General features: G+C 39.6%; 1 protein-coding gene across 1 annotated transcript in view; it reads right to left on the bottom strand.

Moving 5' to 3' along the window:
* Positions 1 to 15,960, bottom strand: part of KCNH8 (potassium voltage-gated channel subfamily H member 8) — a 369,427-nt gene extending 353,467 nt beyond the window's left edge. The window contains exon 1 of the mRNA XM_004419411.3: positions 15,675 to 15,960. Coding sequence (XP_004419468.1) covers positions 15,675 to 15,750 — 76 coding nt within the window. The 5' untranslated portion in view covers positions 15,751 to 15,960. The remainder of the gene's footprint in view (positions 1 to 15,674) is intronic.
* Positions 15,961 to 21,392: the final 5,432 nt, after the last annotated feature.

Raw genomic sequence — 21,392 nt, 5'->3', positions numbered from 1 at the left:
CCAGCCCTCTCATGTGCTAGCTTTGGGACAAAATACTGAGCCTCCCTAGGGTCCCCTGCCTTCTCGTCTCTAAAGTGAGGACAATAAAAATATCTAGAACAATCACAGACCAATAGAGACCCAATTTACTTTCCATTTCTGGCATATCAAAATTAAAGAGATATCAAACAGGGTTATATAAACCATTGAATACTTATTTTAATATTTAAATTAACAATTAAAATTGTGGGATAAATTATTCCCCAATTCCATTAATGTACCTCAGAAGATAATATCAAAACTAAATTATATAAAAATTCTAATTTAAGGAAATTTGTACTTGGTGACCTCAAGAAGGCCAAAAAGCCCTATTTCAAAAAGCTATGAAAATCTTGTCATGAGGTAAGCATAACATAGAATGACTTAGGGACTCCTTTGAGAGTAAAAATATGTTTTAAAAAATAAAATATAATTTTAAAACTATTTATTATTTTGACTGATTTTATTATATTAATGAACCTGTAAAATTTCTTTTTTCTAAAACTATTTTGAAACATTAAATTATTTCTGTAAAATAATATCTATATCTTTGTTAGCAGAAAATAAAATAATAACCTAAGCACAATGATATTTTTATTATAGTTTCACGTATTTAAGTCATGTACTTGGCCATATCTGTTTCTTATACCAAGTCACTGATATTAGTCTAAAGAATGTGTCTTTTGTGTGTGTGTGTGAGGAAGATCAGCCTTGAGCTAACATCCATGCCAACCCTCCTCTTTTTGCTTAGGTAGACCCGCCCTGAGCTAACATCTATTGCCAATCCTCCTCCCTTTTTTTTTTTTTCCCCTTTTCTTCCCCAAAGCCCCAGTAGATAGTTGTAGTCATAGTTGCACATCCTTCTAATTGCTGTAGGTGGGACGTGGCCTCAGCATGGCGGGAGAAGCGGTGCGTTGGTGCGCGCCCGGGATCCGAACCTGGGCCGCCAGTAGCGGAGCGCGCGCACTTAACCGCTAAGCCACCGGGCCAGCCCCAGAATGTGTCTTTTTTATCTGTATAGTATAATTACTTTTAACTTTATTCATAAAATTGCCTGTAATTTTCCTCAATGGTAAATTTTATGGTTAATAAATTTGAAATTGTAGACATCTTCAATTAATTCTTTGCTATAGACCATAAAAAATTTGCATTGAAAAAATACTCTGTGGTTGCTGCAATACCTCATAGGCACACGGCAAATTTTGCTAAATAGAGGATATTCTTGATTCCATTCCCCACCCCAAATTTTGCTGTTAAGAATATCTCAGTTCTATTTTTTGTGTCGAAAAGTGTAAATATTTCAGTCTGAATACTTAAGTTCTCTCATTTGCCTTATTCAGAGTAAATACCTTCAAAAAATATTTCTATAATACAAAAATTTGTCATCAAAGGTGTCTCTATGATTCTTTTTAGTGTTTTGCCAAATATAGAAGCTGCAAAATCACAGACTTTTTCAATTATATTGTTTCAACACTGAACATAGATTTATCCAATTAAAAATAGAAGCTTCATCAACAGTCTTCCAAGCTGAAATATTCCGAAGAAAGGTTAGAGAATTTCAGAATTAATCTAGTACATAGTTTGAGCTCCTATTGTTTAATTTTTCCTTTGCTTATCTAGTGATACATTTCAATGTCTTCCTGTGTTTAAATTTGTTTACAATAGTTCTATCCACTAAAATGAAGTTTTTGATACTCTATTTGTTAAATATTTTGATTAAATATTTTCAAGTGATTTCAAACAAAATGAAAAGAGAATACAAAAGGCTCATTTAGGAAAGACTAATAATTTTGTCAGACACAGTTTGCTTACAAAGCATTAATTCAAAGGCTAAAACATTTTAAAATTCTGACTGATGATGACAATAAAAAGAGAAACTATGTACTGTCGTACCAAAAATTTTTCTGTATTTAACATCACATATCATGTAGGGTAACTACTGTAATTATTTCTCATATGTAAAATATTTGGTAATTTTGGCCGCTACAGCCTCTATAGGAATTGATAGAATATCACAATTTTTTGGACATAAAAATGAATTACGTGTACACCACAACCAAGTCCAAGCACATTTATGCTCCACCCTTTATTTTAATTTAATAAACATTGTCTTTACAGTGACACTATGCTCTACCATTTGTCTTGTCACCACAAAATAAATGACTTTATCTTTAATATCCATTTAACTGAATTTAACATAACATTTATGATAATATATGATTCACCTTCTATGGAATAAAGTTTGAAAGGCCTTACTTATATCCATGAATTAGTTGCACAAACTCAAGGATTATTAAAATTAGCTGATTTTTCCACTGAAAACCCTAAAGGTGTTAATACTTGCTAAGTTCTTCTGCAATTGAAATAATACACTAACCACTGTTGTTTCATTTTTTTTACATGTACAAGAAAACTTATAGAAACTGAATGAAATTTTCAACAATAAAATAGAACAAACTACTGATACATGCCAAAAGAATGAGTTGCAAAAACATTATGCTAAGTGAAAGAAGCCAGAGCAAAAAAAGATGCTACACACTCTATGATTTCATTAATACTACATTCTCTTTTTTTTTTTTTGTGAGGAAGGTCAGCCCTGAGCTAACATCCATGCTAATCCTCCTCTTTTCTTTCGCTGAGGAAGACCGGCTCTGAGCTAACATCTATTGCCAAGTCTCCTCCTTTTTTTTTTTCCTTCTCCCAAAGCCCCAGTAGATAGTTGTACGTCATAGTTGCACATCCTTCTAGTTGCTGTATGCGGGACACGGCCTCAGCATGGCCAGAGAAGCAGTGCGTCGGTGCGCGCCCGGGATCCAAACCTGGTCCGCCAGTAGCGGAGTGCGCACACTTAACCGCTAAGCCACTGGGCCGGCCCTAATATTACATTCTACAAAAGGCAAACCATGGGGATAGAAAACTGACTACTTGTCACTAGGGACTGGCAGTGGGGAGGGTACTGGCCTTTGGGGGTGAAGATACTGTTCTGCATCTTGATTGTGGTGGTGGTTACATGACTGTATGCACTTTGCAAAATTCATCAACTATACACTTAAACCAGGTGATTTTATTGTATGTAAATTATACCATTATAAACCTTACCAAAAAAAAAAAAGAATGAATGAAATCATTTAGAAGAGCACTAGTGTGATCTAAATGAAAAATCATGCTTCACAGAGCCGTATGTCCAAGAAATTTCTCTGGAATGAATCATCATTTGCAGGCATATTGCAGGCAGCTACTAATTTTTTAATAACAGGCTGATGCCTACTCAGCAGATCTGTCATCTGATTTTAATGTGGTCAGTGATACTGCCCCAATGTGGGCAGCCATGATAGAAGTAAATGTCGACATTTTCTTCCTGTTATACTTTCATCAACTTTCTTAAGAAATAGAAATTCAATACTTCTTTAAACATTTTTCATTTTGTGAGGTTGTTGATGCTACAAAAGGTTCACTGCAAAAATGTTTAAAACTATCAAAAATACAGATCATTTTCCATATATTTCAGGTATACCTAAGCTATAATTTACCATGTTTCCTATTGACCTCACTAACTTGTCGCCTGGTCACTTCATGCATCTCATAGGCCTTGGTGCTACTGGTTGGTGTACAATGCACATGTTGTCCTAGGAAAAGATAAATAAATACATATATATTATTAAATATTTTGTATATGGAAAGGGTTGGGATAAAAGATATGTATTATTTCTGGGCATCTTTCAGATTTAATTACACATTAAAGTAAGAACTATATTCACTACACAGGCATCTGAGACACTATTAGACAAGACCATAGTCAAAGCTATAAGAACTAACTGGAAATCTACCAACCCATCTTGGCTTATTTTGATGCAGTGATTAATAGTAATACTTTATTAAAACATGAAAAATCTGGCACAAATGGTAAACCAGATGGGACTACATTGTAATGAGCACAAACAAACATGGATGTGTGGTTCCCCACCAAAATCCAATAGTACACACATAAAAAAAGAGAAAATAAATGTCAATATTACACACACACACAAACATATATATTTAAAATATCCAGTGTAAAAATTATAAATAAAACATTAACAAGTGAAATCCAGCAACATGGCCAAGTAACTTTTATTGAAAGAATGCAAGGATAGTTTAATATTACGAAATCTGTCAATTAAATTTATCATATTAATTGATTCAATAAGAGACATAGAATTGTTTGGATAGATGATGAAAAGGCAATTGATAAAATTGCTTTATAAAATAGGAATACTTAACAAAACCTCTTAATAAAGGAGAAATATATGATAAAAATATCTCTCTCTCAAACTAAAAGCCAGAAAAATACTTATTAGAAAAACACTAAAATAATTCCTGTTAAAGTTAGGAATAAGAAGGCTTCTCTTTATCATCACCATTTTTTATTGTATTTATAATACTGGCCAAAGCAATGAGACAATAGAAAAAAAATTAAAGGGACAAAAAGTAAGGGTAATAAAAATTGGAAACAAGAAAGCAAAATTTTTATTATTTGAGGACAATATTATTTCTTACCTGAAAGCCCCAAGAAACTAACTGCAAAATTAACAGGATAACAGATATTTGACTGGTCAAAAAATTAGTAACACGTAGGAATCAATAGCCTTCAAATAAACAAACACGATTGAATTTGAAAAAGAAAACAGTGGGAAAAAAGATTCCATTTTACATAGCATTTTACATAGCAACTACAAAAATGAAATCACTAGGAATAAAATAAGCAAGAAACATGCAAGAGCTTTATTGAGAATCCCCTAAAAAGACGTAAATGATAGAAACACATAGCAAGTTTTTGGATTTGAATTTTCAACATCATAAAAATGTTATTTTTCCTACAGGAGATTTCATTAAAAATACCATCAGGATTTTTTTCAGCTAGACAACCTAATTCTTAAATTCATGTCACCTTCCAAATAGGTATGATTAGCCAAGCAAAATTCTGGGGAAAAAATAGACACATATCATAAAACTTCTATAATTAAAACTGTGATACTAACATGTAAAGAAAAAGGTAAATGAATGTAATAGGATAGAAAATCAAAAAATAGAAAGAATCACACACAGAAATATAGAATATGATAAACTAGACATTTCAAATCAGTATGGAAAAGATGAGTTATTGAATTATGTTGTTAGGAAAATGGACAGGAATCTAGAACGAATACATTTTGATCCCTACATCATATGCAATACATCAAATTACAGAACTTAAAAATGGAGGAGAAAAAAATTGAATACACAAAATGAAACTACGATAAAACACATAAGATGCATTTTAAAAATAATTTCAGAACAGAAACAACTCTTTAAGTATGATACATAGCACAGAAATCATAAAAGGAAAATTGATTAATTCATCAATATAAAAATCAAATGATCAACCAAAATTGGAAAAAACATATACAGTTCACATTACCAATAAAGTGTTCACTTTCTTTCTGTGTAAAGAGCTCAGAGATGTCATAAAAGGAATGGCAACAATCCAATTAATAAAGGGCAATGAATATGAACAAATAATGCCCAGAAAAGGAAATTCAAATAGACCTTAAATATATTAAACAATGCTCAACTTCACTTATAGTAAAACAAATGTACATTTAAAATTATAATAGGAAGCCAGTTTTTGTCTATTAGTTCATAAGCGATTTAAGTAATGGAATAAAAAAATGAATATACTGAAATGCTATGCAAATATTAGCTATTATTACTATCTTTCAAATAATTTTATAACTTTTGGTTTGTTCCAACCAAAAATACACTACATGATACGGAGCACTGTATAGACAGACAAGAACCCTTGGTAATTATTAATTCTATATCCTAAAATCTGAATCCTCACATTTCTTGAGAAAGAGTGGCAAGCTCATTTTCAGAGGACTGAAATGTAACCTGACCAAAAGTGTACCAAATTAATACAATACAAAAGCTCCAGTCCCAAGACTCATTCTTCTCCACCATCCATGGAGTCATAGTAGAAACACTTATTTAGGTAAGGTCAAAAGTACGCCCAGTTGTCTCTGCTACATTATTCTCTCCATTACAGAACACCACACTTAGGGACAAGTCTACTTCCTGTCAAACTGGGTATCTGACATTTTGATCACATCTGAACTTCTTATATAGACCCTTTTTTTCTGGAAAATCAAATAAAACATGAAAAGACTGGTAAGTGCTGTGGTCTCAGTTCCTTCTAGTTCAACAAGCAGAGTAAGAAACTCAGTTGGACTGACAAGTACAATGAGGGAGTCTGTCCAAAGGACTCAACAGAAAAAAAGAAAACACGAAGAAAAAAAAAGAGCTTTAGATTAGATTTGAGAGTTAGATTTCTTTCTGTAAGTTCATCATGGAGGAAAGGTAAATGATTTCTGTTACAAGATGTCAATAGTACCTGACACTGGAGAATATATTTCTCCCAATAAAAGCAGCTTCAAAACAGGTAGAAGAATTTCCTCTGTAAGACATTAGCAAGGTAAAAATACGAAATGATGTCACCGTAACTGCTACGAGAATTAGAATATCTTTTATGGAGGGATTAGTCTGACAGTAAAAAAATCATAAAGAAGTTCTAAAGTCAGCAAATTCTCAGCACCAAAATCTCAAAGAAAATGAATTTCTTTTTTTTTAAAAAAAAATGGACAGTCAATATTCTTTGATGAGCACAACTGCTTTGCACAATGAATGCCTTTAGTAGTTCCAGACGTGAGTCTTAAATATCAATTTAAAAACATTCTTTAAATGACAAGTACTTAAAGCATAATATATCAAAAGAAAAAAAAACAGGCACATAAACTAGAAATGGCTAAAAACTTGAAAGCAGAAATCTCTTTTTGCAAGAGTTAGAAACAAGAAATGATACCACAGATTGCCCCAGTCTGTTTATACTCGCTATAAAAATACACATTTTAGAGGTAGTGTGATATAGTAGAAAATCACAGGCTATAGTAAAAAAATCACAGGCTAGTGTAATAACGTAGAAAAATTCTGAGCTTGAGTTCTGTCATCTGTAACAAAACGGGGGGCTCCGTTCCTCCTTGCTGGGTTGCTGGGGTGTGGTAGGAACAGACAAAGCATCAGCACAGTACGCAGGGTGTGTGTAGACATGCCCCAAATGGTAGTCACTATTATCATTAGAGTTTTATAAAAGAAACTAGTACTTGCACCATGTGAAAATGAGGGGCTGGAAGTTAGTCCAGAATTATGTTTCAAAACTAAATTTAATCACATAATACTGAATAAAAGAAACACCAGTTACTACTGGAGGGAAATAAAGACAGTATACAGTCCTGGCCTTCAAGGAATTTGAAATTCTTTTACTCAAAGAAATACTTACTGACCAAAGACTTTGTTCCAAGCATAAGTCTAAGTAAGGGGGAGATAAAATGAATGAAGACACAGTCAGAGCTTCAAGGCATTGATAGTGGGAATTGAAATATGAAGGCATATAATTTGAGCACATGTAAGAGCTGACTAGAGGGAAGCATAGAGGAAATGCCACCTAACTCTATGGGGAGCCTCACAGAAAGAGTTTAGATAGAAGGTAACTTTCAGGATGGGTCTTGAAGAAAATAAAGGATCTTGCTCTTGAAGTGACATGCAGAGGCCCAGGGACATAAATGAGCAGCGGATTGGGGGTGAGTATGTCTGCAGCCTCGGAGGCAGGGGATGGAAAAGATTCTGCACGGTCATCTTGGGGTCAAATGACACTAAGGACTTTGGACATACTCCAAGAGGTAGCAGGAAGCCGCCGGATAGCTTTAAGTAGGAGGGTTATGGGATTAAACAGTCATATTGCTTTTAATGGAAATCACTCTGGGGACAGTGGTGACTGAAGGGAGAGGGAGTGAGCAGGATAAGGGCCTATGGCCACAGGAGTCTAGTTAGAAGAAGCTTATAACTGTGTAGATAAGAAACAGAGGATCCAAACTAAAGCAGAAGCAACGAAGTGGGAGATGAGGAGGCAAATTTGGGCATTTCTAAAGTAAAATCTCAAAGACTTGATAACCAATTAGATGTGTGGGCAGTCAAGGCCAACTCAGATTTCTAGTTTGGAGAAATGGGTGGGTGGTGATGCCAATAACGGGGCCAGAAAACATAAGAAGACAAATAGGTTTCGTAGCCTAGAAAAGATTATTAGTTCATTTGGGGACATGTGAATTTTGAAGGGTTTAAGGGAGGGAGATAGTTGCATTAACAGCTAGAAAGGAAAGCAAAATATATCTTCCAGGGAATTTAAAAGCCAAGAACTATATTTGACTGTTTAAATTACTGAGAAAGCTCTTCAATTGTTCCAGTTGCTAAACACGAACTGTGCCATAGGTAAAGTTGAAGTCTCATCTTTTTTGCTTGTAGGCTCTACTAAACCAAAATGGACTTAAAAACTTAGTATTTAGACTATATCAGCAAATATACATTGCCAGGGTGAACCCTACTATCTCTGCAGCAGTTGCAATTCTGTACCTCTTAGTGTTGGCATTTCTCCAATCGACTTCACTGGGACTAAATTCTAGCACACTCTCAATTCTTTTTCTTCTCCACAGGCATAATTCTATAGTATAACACAGGGGTGAACAGCCCTGGAGGAGAAGAGTACTCAGCTATGTGGTCAGAAACCAATCTTTCCCTTTCCTAAGAGAAATTTAGCTCCCCAGGCAAAGCACACGTTTGTAAGAAAATGAAGAGCACGTTAATTTCATTACATTCTATGGGAGCTTTGTCCAATTGTAAATGCCTTATTAGACAAGATAGCAGGAAGAAACATCTTAGGTTTCAAGGTTGACATTTCTCCCGTATTATGCATCAGCCCGTGGAATATGGGAAGGTTGAGAGTTTTTACACCAGGCATAGCTGGCATCACACTTCTCTTACCATAAGATATTCTTACGGATCTATAACCTCCAATGGCTTATTATAACAAAGCACTCTGGCTTTAAAGATGTTCTACCTCTGGCCTAATTGACTTTCCACTGTCTTCTTGCCTCTACTTTGCCCCCTTCACATCCTCTAAGATACTTGTTCTTCTCTCTAAAGCCTCCCCTTATTAGCCTCAATGACAAGTGCTACACAAATTGGCAAAATAAATACAATATCATTCTTGCCCTTATATATGAGCCAATCACTCCCACCCAGAAGCCATTCATCATATGAAGCCCTCCCAGATCATCCCCCACAGAATCTATTCCTCCCTCATCCCAACATGCACAGCCCTGTGCCTACACCTCCTGAATACTCTGATCTCTTTCCAAACTATATTATAGTAATTTGTGCACACATTTATTGCTCTCTTTCAGAGAAAGACAAGCCTGATTTCTCTCAAAGATCCTAGCACAATGGCTTTGTATACAGTCAGTGTTGATTAAATACTGTTGAAGAAATGACTGATTGATTGAATGAATAAAGTAGACTTTTTCAGAGAGACTGTGCCCTCCCAAAAGTACGCTGGGTCTAGGATATCCGAGAAACTGGTAATTCAAGACCTTCAACATGCTTCTCACGCCAGAAGAGGGCTCATGCCATGGTCTTTGGTCTACAGTTTATGCCAAATTCCAGAGCCTTGAAAAAATATATTGTGGACATTATTTCCATTCTTAACATATTAGGTATCCATTTTCCTCTACATAATGATATCAAAACAAAATTATCTGATACTTTTAAAGACTATAATAAAACTTTCCTTACTATTTATATATCTCACTCATCAAAAGAAATGCATTTCTGGTAAAGATATAAACCCAATTCTTGTAAATCAAACAGTTTGTTTATTGCAGGGAAGTTATGAGAACCCTTGTGATAAGTCCTTTGCAGGGTGAAGAATTATCTACAAAGTCAAAAGAATGAGAATAAATAATTCCCTCCTCCTTCCTCTTTACTCTCTCCTCCCTTTCCCTCTTTCTTTTTTCCTTTATATTTTTTAGTAAACCTGAAATAAAGTTTTTAAATAAAGAACATTATTTAGTCTAACATAGCCAACCTCAATGCAAGAGTGCACAGCGGAGAGTTCCTTAAATCTGAAACGTGGTTAGAGGCAACAGAAAGAGATGGAAAACATACTGTTTCAAAACAGTCCACGTAGTCGGCCCAAAAATGGGCCTGGTTAGGTAGAAACAACTCAGTCGCCTTAGAGTGCAAAGACCCGCCTCAGGTATCATTCTTTGCAGATGCCACATTCTTGGACTGGTTCCCCATTCAGGAAAGACTAAGATACCTACACACAGACCTACAGACCCCACGTAACCTTCCTTATCTGGAAAGAGGGAGCACCCTGTCAAGAGGCTGGGATTAATATTCTGAAAATATTCCTATGTCTCTCCAAAGCTCCTACGTCTCCTATTACTTCTAGATCAGAGAATGAAGAATCTGACAGCACAGCTGACTAAAGATGTCCTAGGCTGTTTATTCATACGCCATCACCAAATGTGAATGACAACCCTCCCTCCAGTGAGCTGTGACTTATAGTCACAAAGATTTCAGACATAAACTCAGCAGAGTTTACGTGCATACAGAATTACAGAGTAAGCTCAACGAATCTGCTTCATGGAAGAACAAATGTGAGAACATTAGGCTTTGCATGAGACTATAACAACGGGATAGCAGTTGCAGTAGATCAAATTCTAAGACGGCTCCCAACTTCTCGTGTACATACTCTGTCTAATCTCTTTCCCTTGAGTGTGACAGGACACACGATTTTAGATGGGATTTTACAGATGTAATGAAGATCCCTAATCAGTTGACTTTGAGTTAATAAAAAGAGAGATTATCCTGGGTGGGCCTGATTTAGTCAGTTGAGCTCTTAAAAGAAAGACACTCCTGCTGGTCTTGAAGAAGCAGCTGTTCTGTCGTGGGAGGGCCTACAGAAGAGGCCATCTGGCCAGAACCTGAGGGCAACCTCTAGTTGCTGAGAAAAGTCCCAGGCTGATAGCTAGCAAGAAAGCAGGGACCTCAATCACAAAACCTCAAGGAACTAAATTCTGCCAACAACCACGTGGACTTGGAAGAGGGCGTCAAGCCTCAGCTGAGACCACAGCCCCAGCTGACAACCTGTTTGAACCCTTGTGAGACCCTGAGCAGAGAACCCAGCTAATCCTTGCCTGGATGTCCAGCCGATAGAAAATGTTAGATAACAAGTCACTAAGTTTGTGGTAATTTACCACAAAGAACTAGAAAACTAACACAGAAACTATCTCCCTAAACAAAAAGAATAGGAATAAAAGACTACTAGTGGCATGCAAAAAAAAAATAAAATGAAAACTAGTCTTTATAAACTTCCATTTGTGAGGAGATGTCTATGGAGTGCTAGATATTTCCTTGAACGTTTTCATGTAGTAGCCTTTTACAGATGGACCCATACATAATGGAGCTCATTCTTTTTTATTGGCTAAATGCCTTTGATGATATTGTCCAAACTACAACCCAGCAAAGACTTAAGAAGATCTCCACTGTCCCACATAGTCTTCCCCGCTTCCTACAGCTTGAGTACATTACCCTTCTCTCTACACTTCCAGTGTTAAGAGATCTATGGACCTTGAGGAAAGGACAAGGAGGAAAAGAGAAACCATGGAGAACTGCCTCTGTAAAGAAGTACGTCAGGGCCGGCCCGTGGCTTAGCGGTTAAGTGCGCGCGCTCCCCTGCTGGCGGCCCGGGTTCGGATCCCTGGCGCGCACATATGCACCGCTTCCCCGGCCATGCTGAGGCTGCGTCCCACATACAGCAACTAGAAGGATGTGCAGCTATGACATACAACTATCTACTGGGGCTTTGGGGGGAAAAAAATAAATAAATAAAATCTTTAAAAAAAAAAAAAAGAAGTACATCAATTTTAAGAAATTTTCTTAGACCATTTTGAATAGGCTATACAGGAGTACATAAAATATATACAAATATGAATGAGTTTCTAAACTACTGTTCTTCTGAATACTTTGGAGTCTCCTTGATAGAGTCCACTGGGCTGCAAACTTCCTTTAAAGCTGAAGTCGTGTCTCACTATCCCCAAAGGGGAAGAAGGATTCTGGCCAAATTTGGATATGACTGGAAAATGTAGGCTAATGCACCATTATGTTTGAAAATGGACACTTCCCTCTGAAAGTTTTACATCCTAAAAAAAAAAAAAACACGTGTTTTTCTCAAATGGTACCCTGTGGCAAATATTTGTACTGAAAAACTATTTTTAAAAATACGTACTTATGTGTTCTCTTCTTATACTTTCCCTTTGTCCGCATTAATATTCATGTACTTAAAGCAAAAGTCTACTCAGAAAAGATTTTTTTTAATACATTAAAGGTGTTAAAAAAAGAAAGAAACTATGTAGGAGTGAACTACATGCAGGTCATAATGTTAAGACTGTGTGTGTGTATGTTTTAGAGTGTTTCAAGTGAAAAGTATGGCTACATGTAATGAGTCAAAGAAATTCACTGGAGTTACTTTTTTCCCCCTAAATGGGGCACACATATTCAATATTTGCATGGTTCTTAGTTTTTCTAAGTCTCATTTACATTTCAATTAAACACAAACCAGGAGAACACATTTCAAGAGTAAATATATTTTAGGGTAGTTTTATATAAAAATTTATATTTTCCAATAGTTTTTTAAAATTATATTGTATATGAGAAAAAATAGTTTCAATTAATGGTCCACAATTGTCTTTCAATCCTGACAAAGCTTACTTCTTAAATATTAAAAGGAAAAAATACCATAATATGTAAAACAATAGTGTCACTATGTGATAAACGATATTATTAACTTTTTTATGTTGCACTGTGATAACATTGCAACTGATAAATTAGTAAGATTATGTTATAGGCTTTTAGTGTCGTATATTTATTTTTTCCTGGGAGAAATTTTAGATGATGTTTTAAGTTTTACTATTTCCATTACAATATTAAATCAAAAAGGCTAATAATAATACTGCATGGTGGTTAAGTTAGCAAGGTGGTTTGCCAGTGTTATTATTTGCTCTCTTATTTTTCATCAGAATTGTCCAAAATAAAATAAAATAAGAAACTAATATGACTATAAAATATACCTAACAAATAAGGCAGAAAATGTACCATGTAAACACATTACATTTTGAATATATTATTATTAACTTTCTTAGTATACTTTATTTGGGCAGGTGGCAATTTTGCCAATTTAAAACTTGCAAAGAGTTTTATCTTGCACAAGAAAATAAATGACTACTATAAAAAATCAAGAGAAAGAAAGATGATCATAGGAAAAGAGTTTCAGGAGTAGTAATGATACTTAATAAAACTGTGTCAACACAGAAAAGATAGTGTAATAAGATAAACTAAATATTTAGCAGGGGAAATGGTATGCCCATGATTCTAGATACAGCAAAATTTGTGGCTAAAAATTTGCTTAAAGTATGTTTTTTAAGTTTCAGATTATTCAAGTCATCCTGCAATTCAAACAAAAAGCAAATGAGAAAATACAATCCTCTTTCGTTGAGTGGGGTTTGTTGGCACAAGCAGTATTCATTAAATGTTGTGAACAAAATCTTGCCAAAGAAAACCTTTATGTTACTCATCACTTTGAAATCTGCTTCACTGATTTGCAGATTGATTTCATACAAAGTGGCTCCCTCCAGGAATCCCCAGACCCTGTGGAACACAGACCAAGCATGCTCTCCAACAGTTTGGTTTTTTTGAATATTATTTTAAATGCTTGTATGTGATGCGATCTTCCCAAATAAGGATTTAAAATTTCTAACCTTCTATTTTATTAACAGTAATGTGTAGTTAAAATAGAAAAAGAGCTACTCTCTAGTACACCCAAATCTCTCTATATGCCCTCTGCTTATCAAACGCTATAGTGTGAGAAAGAGGCAAAAGTATCCTCACACTGAGGATCTGAAGCCCCTCTCATGAGCAACTGATACCTAAACAGATCGCTGCAGTAATTCCTGGGGCTACGCTGCGATGATTCACTACACATTGCACTCCATTCGACTTTAAGTGACAATGAGACAAGCAACTGCCATTTACCAATTACTTCATTTTCAACAAATGCATTTGTGATCAATGTTGAAAGCCTTTTGGGTTTAAATTTGCAGCTTCAAGAACATCCACATGAAACTGATCAGTTCCTAAGGTAATAAATAGTAGTCCCACAATCATGCCTGGTTAAAAACAGCAGTGGTGATTTTGTGTGGTGGTTGGGTGGTGGAGATAATGGCAATGGCAGGGACGTGAAGTTGTATTACAATATTTTCTCTTATTTTTGTCTAGGGAAGACAGATATATGATGGCATTGCTCTTCACTCATACTGTCTGACACATCTAGAATAGAAAAGGGGAGAGAATGGCTAAAGCTAAAGATAAAAACACTGGAAGAATATCCGCACCAACTACCATTAGTAGGCTGGATGTCAAAAATAAAAATTGAACAAAGTCAAGTAAATGCTTCATTTCTCTCTCATGTAAACTTTTCCAACTATTCCTGAAGTGCAAAAGTCCAGAACTTACTTCCCACCATAATAACAGTGTGTATCTAGCCTACTGGAGTGGAAATAGAGTTACATGTGCTCTCCCATATCAGCTCTAAGAAATATATCATCATAGTAAAAAACAATGGTGCCTGAACTACTGAAAGAGCCTTTAGAATAAATGAGTTTCTATGAATCTTGTGTAACAGGCAGAAAAAGGAAAGCATACAGAAGCAACACAAGCTAGGAGGAAGGTCTGGATAGTCATAGTGAAACCAAATGAGAGCATTTGTTGGATGTGAGAGAACAGACTCCTAATTACAGGGTGAAAGCCTGCTGGGAAGACCAACTGGCTCAAGAAGGGAGCTTGAGAAGCCTGGGAAGGAACGAGGACCTGACCATGGTCCTGAAAGAGAACAATTTGCAGTTGATTCTGAACAGTCTCCAAGCATCCCCACAACACCATATCTTTGTTTTTTAACTGTTGTCTTAAACAAGCTAAACGTCCAATAATACTCGCCATCAAAAACATATGTTGAAACTTTCTCTTATGATCAGATCAGCCTTTGTAATGCCCAGTTCCTCCTTCCCCAAAAGCCTCTCCTCGAGTGTTAGGATAATCTCAGGATTGAGAGGTACACTATTCTAGCTTAAAAGCAGGAATCAAGATTCTGACAAACTCACAACGCTTAGAATTCTACAGAAAGCTTGCACTTGGCAATCCTGATTCTAGTTTGCATTTCTTAAACTCACATGGTAAATCATGCCTATCCGAAAGACCTCACGGAACGAAGCTGCACGGACGAAGAATATTCCAAACTCTCTCTGTAATCTAGGGAGCCTTGAAACTCTAGAAGGATAAGGTGGCAATTCACCATACGGACAATTCCCACTTTCACCTCATAAAATTATTAAAAACCAATTACTTAAAGAGGTACCAGAATGCAAGTCCCACAGTGAACACGGGCGTCGGTCTTTCTTCAGGCTCTTTTTCCAGCCCTTACAAACCCAAGAAGTCAAGGGGGCCAACTACATCCAAGTGTTAACACTACACCGAACCATAGGAGGAAAGAAATTTCTGCGCACAAAAGACATCTTGGCAAGAACAGAAGGAATCCACTCCGCTGGTGCAAAAAGGAAGGTGGGAACGAAAGTAATTTATATGAAAAAAATCATTCTTAAAAAATACCATGCAACTCGTCGAAGTGCAAGACTTACGTGTTCCGTCAAAACGGGTGGCGATGGTGTCGAGGAAGGTGTTCTGGGGCGCCAGTAATCCTTTCATAACCGGCATTTTTCCAGCGTGGTGTGAAATTCTCCATCAAAGTTTGTCCAGAAGGATGGTTCGAGAGGAAAGCGCCACGAAGGGAGAAGGGGAGCGTGATGACGGCAGGGGAGGGGGGCCTGGCGTGGTGATGGGGCCGATCACGGGAAAGGGGAGGATGGAAGGAGAGAGGGAGCGAGTTCCAGCCGCCGCTGCTCTGGCAGGAGAAGCCCCGAGAGTGGTCTCGGAGCCCGCCCTGCACCTCCAGGCTCTGCCCGGAGCAAGCTCCCTCTCCCGCCCCCTCCACCTCCGCCAGCTGCCGAAACCCCCCCACCGTCCCTCCGCGGGCTGCAGTGCCCGCCAGGCGCCGCCGCGCGGTGCCTCGCCCCCCACCCCACCCGCCGGGAAAGAGCCCGCGGTGGCCCGGGGCGCCGTGCCCTGACCTAAGGCGCTGGGGTCATGGAGGACAGCGCTCGATGTGGGCGAGGCTCGGTGGCGCTGAGCCTCCCCGTCTCCAAGGGGCGCCGGGAAACGCGAGCGAGCACGACTCCCACCCCCCCCAGGAGCCAGTGAACAAAGACCCCTTTGTTCCCGCTCCGTCCCTCTCCCGGGGAGACCGGAGTCCCGTGGGTGTGGTGTTGGAAAAGGGGAGGAGACAGGTCGCGGCAGGTACCCGGCCTCCGCCTAGAACTTGAGAGGGGGGAGGCCCCCCAGTGGTGTCCCAGAGAGCTGAGGCGGCCAGACGCCCCAGGGGGAGGTGGCCCCCTTCCGGCGCACCTGTCATCGTGAGTGCCCGCGATAGGAGCGGGGCAGCCTGGAGTTAGTTGCGCGGCCCCCTGCCGGGTCACCCGGGTCTTTCAAGCCGGGAACTGATCCAAAGCGCCAGGGTTTTTCCACCTCTCCTTCCTGCGCTCCAAAAAAGGGCTGTTTCAGCCCCTCTCCCCAAATTGCCATTGGTTTCCCCAAGCCATTCTAAACTAAAAGAAAATAATAGCTTTTTATATGGACAATGGATGGTTTCCCACTCTCCGAAGAAACGTGAATAAAACATTTCTAGAAAAGTTTGCTGTTTTTATTGATTTGCAAAATACAATCTAAGTAAAAACAGCAAGGTTGGCTTGAAAAAATAGCTTCAACACAAATTTGCCTAGCCTCCCTCCTCTCCTCCCGCCCTGCGGCGAGGCTGCCTCCAAGACTGGCCCCTCCAGAGAGACAGCCTGGCCGAGTCCCCGGAACGGCAAGTGTCTTGGAAAACGAAAGTGGTCTCTCCCTGTCCTTCTCCCCCTTGCTTACGCGGGGACTCCCTCTCCACCAATGTTCTGCCAGGGAAAGCCTCGCCCAAGCCCGGGGCGCAGCCCTGCTGGGAGTGGAGGAGGACACCTGGAGCCGGCATTCTACCGAAAACCCTGGAGGGGAAGGCGAGGTGGCAGGAAAGTTGAGAGCCCAGGGGTAGAAAAACAAACGTAAGCCCAGGTGCTCGTGCACCCGGAAGGAACGGAGGGGGAAGCGAACAGGTGCGTTAGCCCGGCGAGGGGTAGTTGGCATCCTCGCCGCCGGGGAGCTGGGCTTGGAGGGAGGCGACAGCGCCCGCCCCCCGCCCCTACTGTTGCGGGGGGGCTCCTTGTTTGAATTCTCCCGGCTCATGGGGCGTAGGGGGGACCCTGACGGTTTCGTCACGGCCGTCCAGGGCTCCGGGAGGGCGGGGGTGTAGAGAGGGAGGGAAGCATCCCCCTCTCCCCGCCCCCGGGCCCCCTCTCTGGTGATGCACTTCCTGCAGCCGAGGATTCCCTTTGTGTTGAAATTCGAGAAGATCCGGCCGCGGCGCGCGGCTAGCTGGGCGGGGGCGCGCCCGGCAGAGGAGGGGATTCCTGAGTGGGCGGTATGGGGCGGCAATCCCCGAGGCCCGGCCCCTGGCGTGGGGGCTCCGGCTCAGCTGCACTCCGCGCCTGGCACCCTGGATGCCTCTGTCCTTCCGTCCTGAGCCAGCTGTGCTTTGAGGAAACGGAGCTCCCGCGGGTAGTGTCCCCCATGCGGCGCGCCGAGTCCACTGCGGGTGCCTCTGTTCGCTCCCTGTTAGGCAGAGTCGGAGAGAGCAAGAGGAGGGAGTCCCTGCTTCTGTTTGGACGGAGCATCGGGTCACGAAAAACCCAGACTGCTGCTGTCAATTTAAAAGCCAGAAAAACGCCTCCCTTGAATTGGTTTGAAGTTCATCATGAAATATATTAAGTGTGAACCACGATTCGGATTCATAAAATTTGCACTGTAGGGCTCTGTGTGTGTGTGTGTGTGTGTATAAAAACTGTTTCCTCGTGGGCTTGATCTATGTTGCCAAATGCACGAAATCACGCGCAAGCAACAAGCAACAAGAAGGGCTTAAAGATGGCAGCCTCCAAGAAAGCTTGGGTTAAATGGCAAAAGGAGCCCAGCGTTTCTCACTCACTGTCTCAGTCTCACTCTCAAAATCTACTATGTGTCAGGGACTGTGCTAGGCGTGACAAGATCCCTGCCTTAAATTCATATTCAAGCCCAGGATCCTATTGGATCCCATTGGTGTTTGGTAGGTGGATATCACCATCTCTTATATGCTTTCCCCGCCAAGAACAAGTCTTTCCTAATGAAGACTCATCACCACTCTGGGCTTGGGGTCCAGGCCCTCTCTAAGCTCTGGCCCAGTCAAAGACCTAATGCTCCTCCTAAGTGTTTGTGGCATGAGTGAGGCCAAACTGCGACCTTAGAACATGACGTTGGTGAGTTTAAGCATATTAAGTTCCTTTAAAGTACTTTTGCACTTTGAAATCAAAGAGGCACAAGAAAGAGGCATAATGAGAGTTGAGAATTTCTCTATCATCTGTCCCAAATCTCATTTCCTTTCCTTAAAGGAAGTGCCCCCACTGTCCCCACTGATTGACAAAAAGAACCCCAAGTCATTTCATTGAAGGCCCCTTCCATCTTATATAGATATGACGTTTCTCCATGACCTCAGACAACACTACAAGAATACACGGTAACCGCACAATACAGTAAACCCAAGGCCCATTTGAGGAGATTCATGTTCACACAGGAGGAGATCATTTCTTTAACTGTAAAATGCAAGAGAAGACACAAAATCCCTAAACTCAGACCAAGGTACTCTGTATTATGTACTATAGAAGGCCTCTCCACATAAAACCAACCTAGGCAAATTTCACCAATGTACTGTGTAACAAACCACCCCAAAATCCCCTAACTTAAAACAACAGTAATATTTTATTTTGCTCATAGATCTACCATTTGGGTGGGGCTCAATGGGACAGCCCATTTCTGAGTCACTTCCAATATGGCTCACTGACATGGGTGGCAATTTGGTGCTGGCTATCGGCTGGAAGCTCAGCCGGTGCTGCAGCATTGGGACTTCAATTATTTTTCATGTGGATCTCTCCATGGACTACTTGGGCTTCCTTACAGCATGGTGGCTGGGTTTCAAGAGTGAGTATCCCAAGAGACAGGAATTAGGAGCTACCATTTTCATAAGACCTGGTCCAGAAACTGCCAGAACTAAAGCAGGCACAGAAACCAGAGTCAATGGGAGGGAGCATAAGTCTGTGTGTTAAAATCCCCACATCAATTTGTTAGTCTTTCAAGTTTCCAAGGGGGTTGCCTTATAATAGTATTCCAAAATTTGATTAAAAAATCTATTTTCATCATAAGAGTTTAGGATTTATGGGCACAAGATCTGGGCTCAAGTCAATAATTCTTTCTAGGGAAAATGTAAGATACAGGTGAAAAAATATACATTAAAATCACTTGAGAATTAAAGTCACACATAAATGGTGATTTTTAGTTTTCCTTAGTGTTGATTCTCTCCTGTTGGGGAAGGTCATCAAGAGGACGTGACCACTGGTTGACCCAAAAGCTGGACCTGGGCTATTGGAGGCTTCTCATTCCCTCCCCTGTCCTTGAAATGTGCGTTCTGCTCACCATTCCCACAGCTGGAGCTGTTTTCAAGGACGCAGCCTTGAGAGAGCAATGTGTTATTGAGAGCATCTGGACAGTTTATGTGACTGAACCCCGTTAAGGCCTCTGTATAAACTTTTAAGATTTTGGCAGCAGGTGTGGAGATCTACTTGTCTTGTGGCTGCCTAAGACAAGCCTTGTATGTAAGTTCCCTTGCTTGTTAAACCTGCCACCTACCGATATGGAGTGATCTGCCACTTTCTTCAGTCTCTCCTTGCTCTCCATGTGTCGGTGCCAGTTTCAGATTTCATCTGGGAAGCTCCCAAGGTTTCTAGCCAACATCTCCCCAACACTTCATGCTGTCTTTTCAGTCTGAAAAGGATGAAATTGAAAAGGGCTTTAGAAACCCCCATATCTGTTTGATGGTTCGAGGTCTTCTTCATGTTCATTTTCTAATTATAGCATTCATCCAATACCGTGGCACAAACAAATACTTCAGTGATGTTCATGTATTTGACTATAGGCTTTGAAAATATTCTTAAACTTGTTCTGGCAACAAGAATTTCAGCCCTCAGGAGAAGTACCTACTTTAATTTATAGGCTGGTATGAAAGAGCCTCTACTCAGAAGTGATGCTTCTAGTTTTGTGTCTACCACATATCCGCTTTGTGACTTTGATGTGACCTTAGGCAAGTCATTTAATCTTTGTGAGTTTCCATTTCCTCATCTGTAAAACTAGGATAATACTTTCCCTACCTACTTCGCTGAGTGGAAGAAAATATTTTTGAAAAATCTTTGGAACCTATAGTGCGTGGCACATGATATAAGGGATTATTATAATCATCTATTTCTCATTTTTCTGTATTCCAACACACCTAATTCAAAGTTCTTTATGCATAAGAAATATTGTTGACTGACTGTTACAATGTGTGGTCTTATAAACTCAGAGTACATTTATGTATTAATAACCTGCCACAATCTATGGCTTCTGAGCTTGTCCTTCTAAATATAAATGGCTCTAGAAGCTAAGAAGGAAAATCATGTTCATTTATTTCTTGTACTAGTGCTTTTGAATTGTCCTGCTCTGATGTCCGACCAAACTGGATTCTGGTGGTATGGTCACTGGCTCCTGTTCCCAAACTACTCTCCACGTGTGTAGAAACTGGAATACTCTGGTAAAAACCCCAAAGCTATAATCACAGTCAGGATAATCTAGATTATGCTTCAACAAAAATATAAAATCTCAGTGGCTTATTAGAACAATGCAGTTTCTTGCTCACTCTACATTTCCAACATGAGTTGGCATGTGCCTCTGCTCGTCATCAGGGTCCAGATTGATGGAAACTCTACTCGAAATGTGTTTTCCTTGATGGGAAAAAGATAATCTGACAGAACATGCACTGTGTTTTAAAACTTCCACTCACAACTTAATGACCAAAGTAAGTCACATGACTTCCTAATTTTAAAGGAGTAGTAAAATACAATTTGTTTTGTCTCTGGGTCTTAATTTATAAAGGTGACTAAGAAATGACAGGGAGAAGTCAATGCCATCGAAGAGAAAGTTTAATGTTACTCACAGTTCTTCCACAAATGAGAGGCACAACTCGCCATGCAGGGCCACAGGAGGAACACCAGATTTTAGTCTGGAAGCAGAAGCAGTAGTGAAGGGAGGGCTTAGGCCACAGCCTTTATCGGGGTTTCTGTGGGAAAGGCAAGGCAGGGCAGAGTAAACAGGCTAGG

Source organism: Ceratotherium simum, chromosome 5, assembly GCF_057802395.1.
Source record: "Ceratotherium simum simum isolate JZ-2026a chromosome 5, ASM5780239v1, whole genome shotgun sequence".
In the NCBI taxonomy this organism is placed as follows: Eukaryota; Metazoa; Chordata; class Mammalia; order Perissodactyla; family Rhinocerotidae; genus Ceratotherium; species Ceratotherium simum.
Note: the sequence above shows the minus strand (reverse complement) of the source record. Positions and strands in the feature narration are given on the sequence as shown.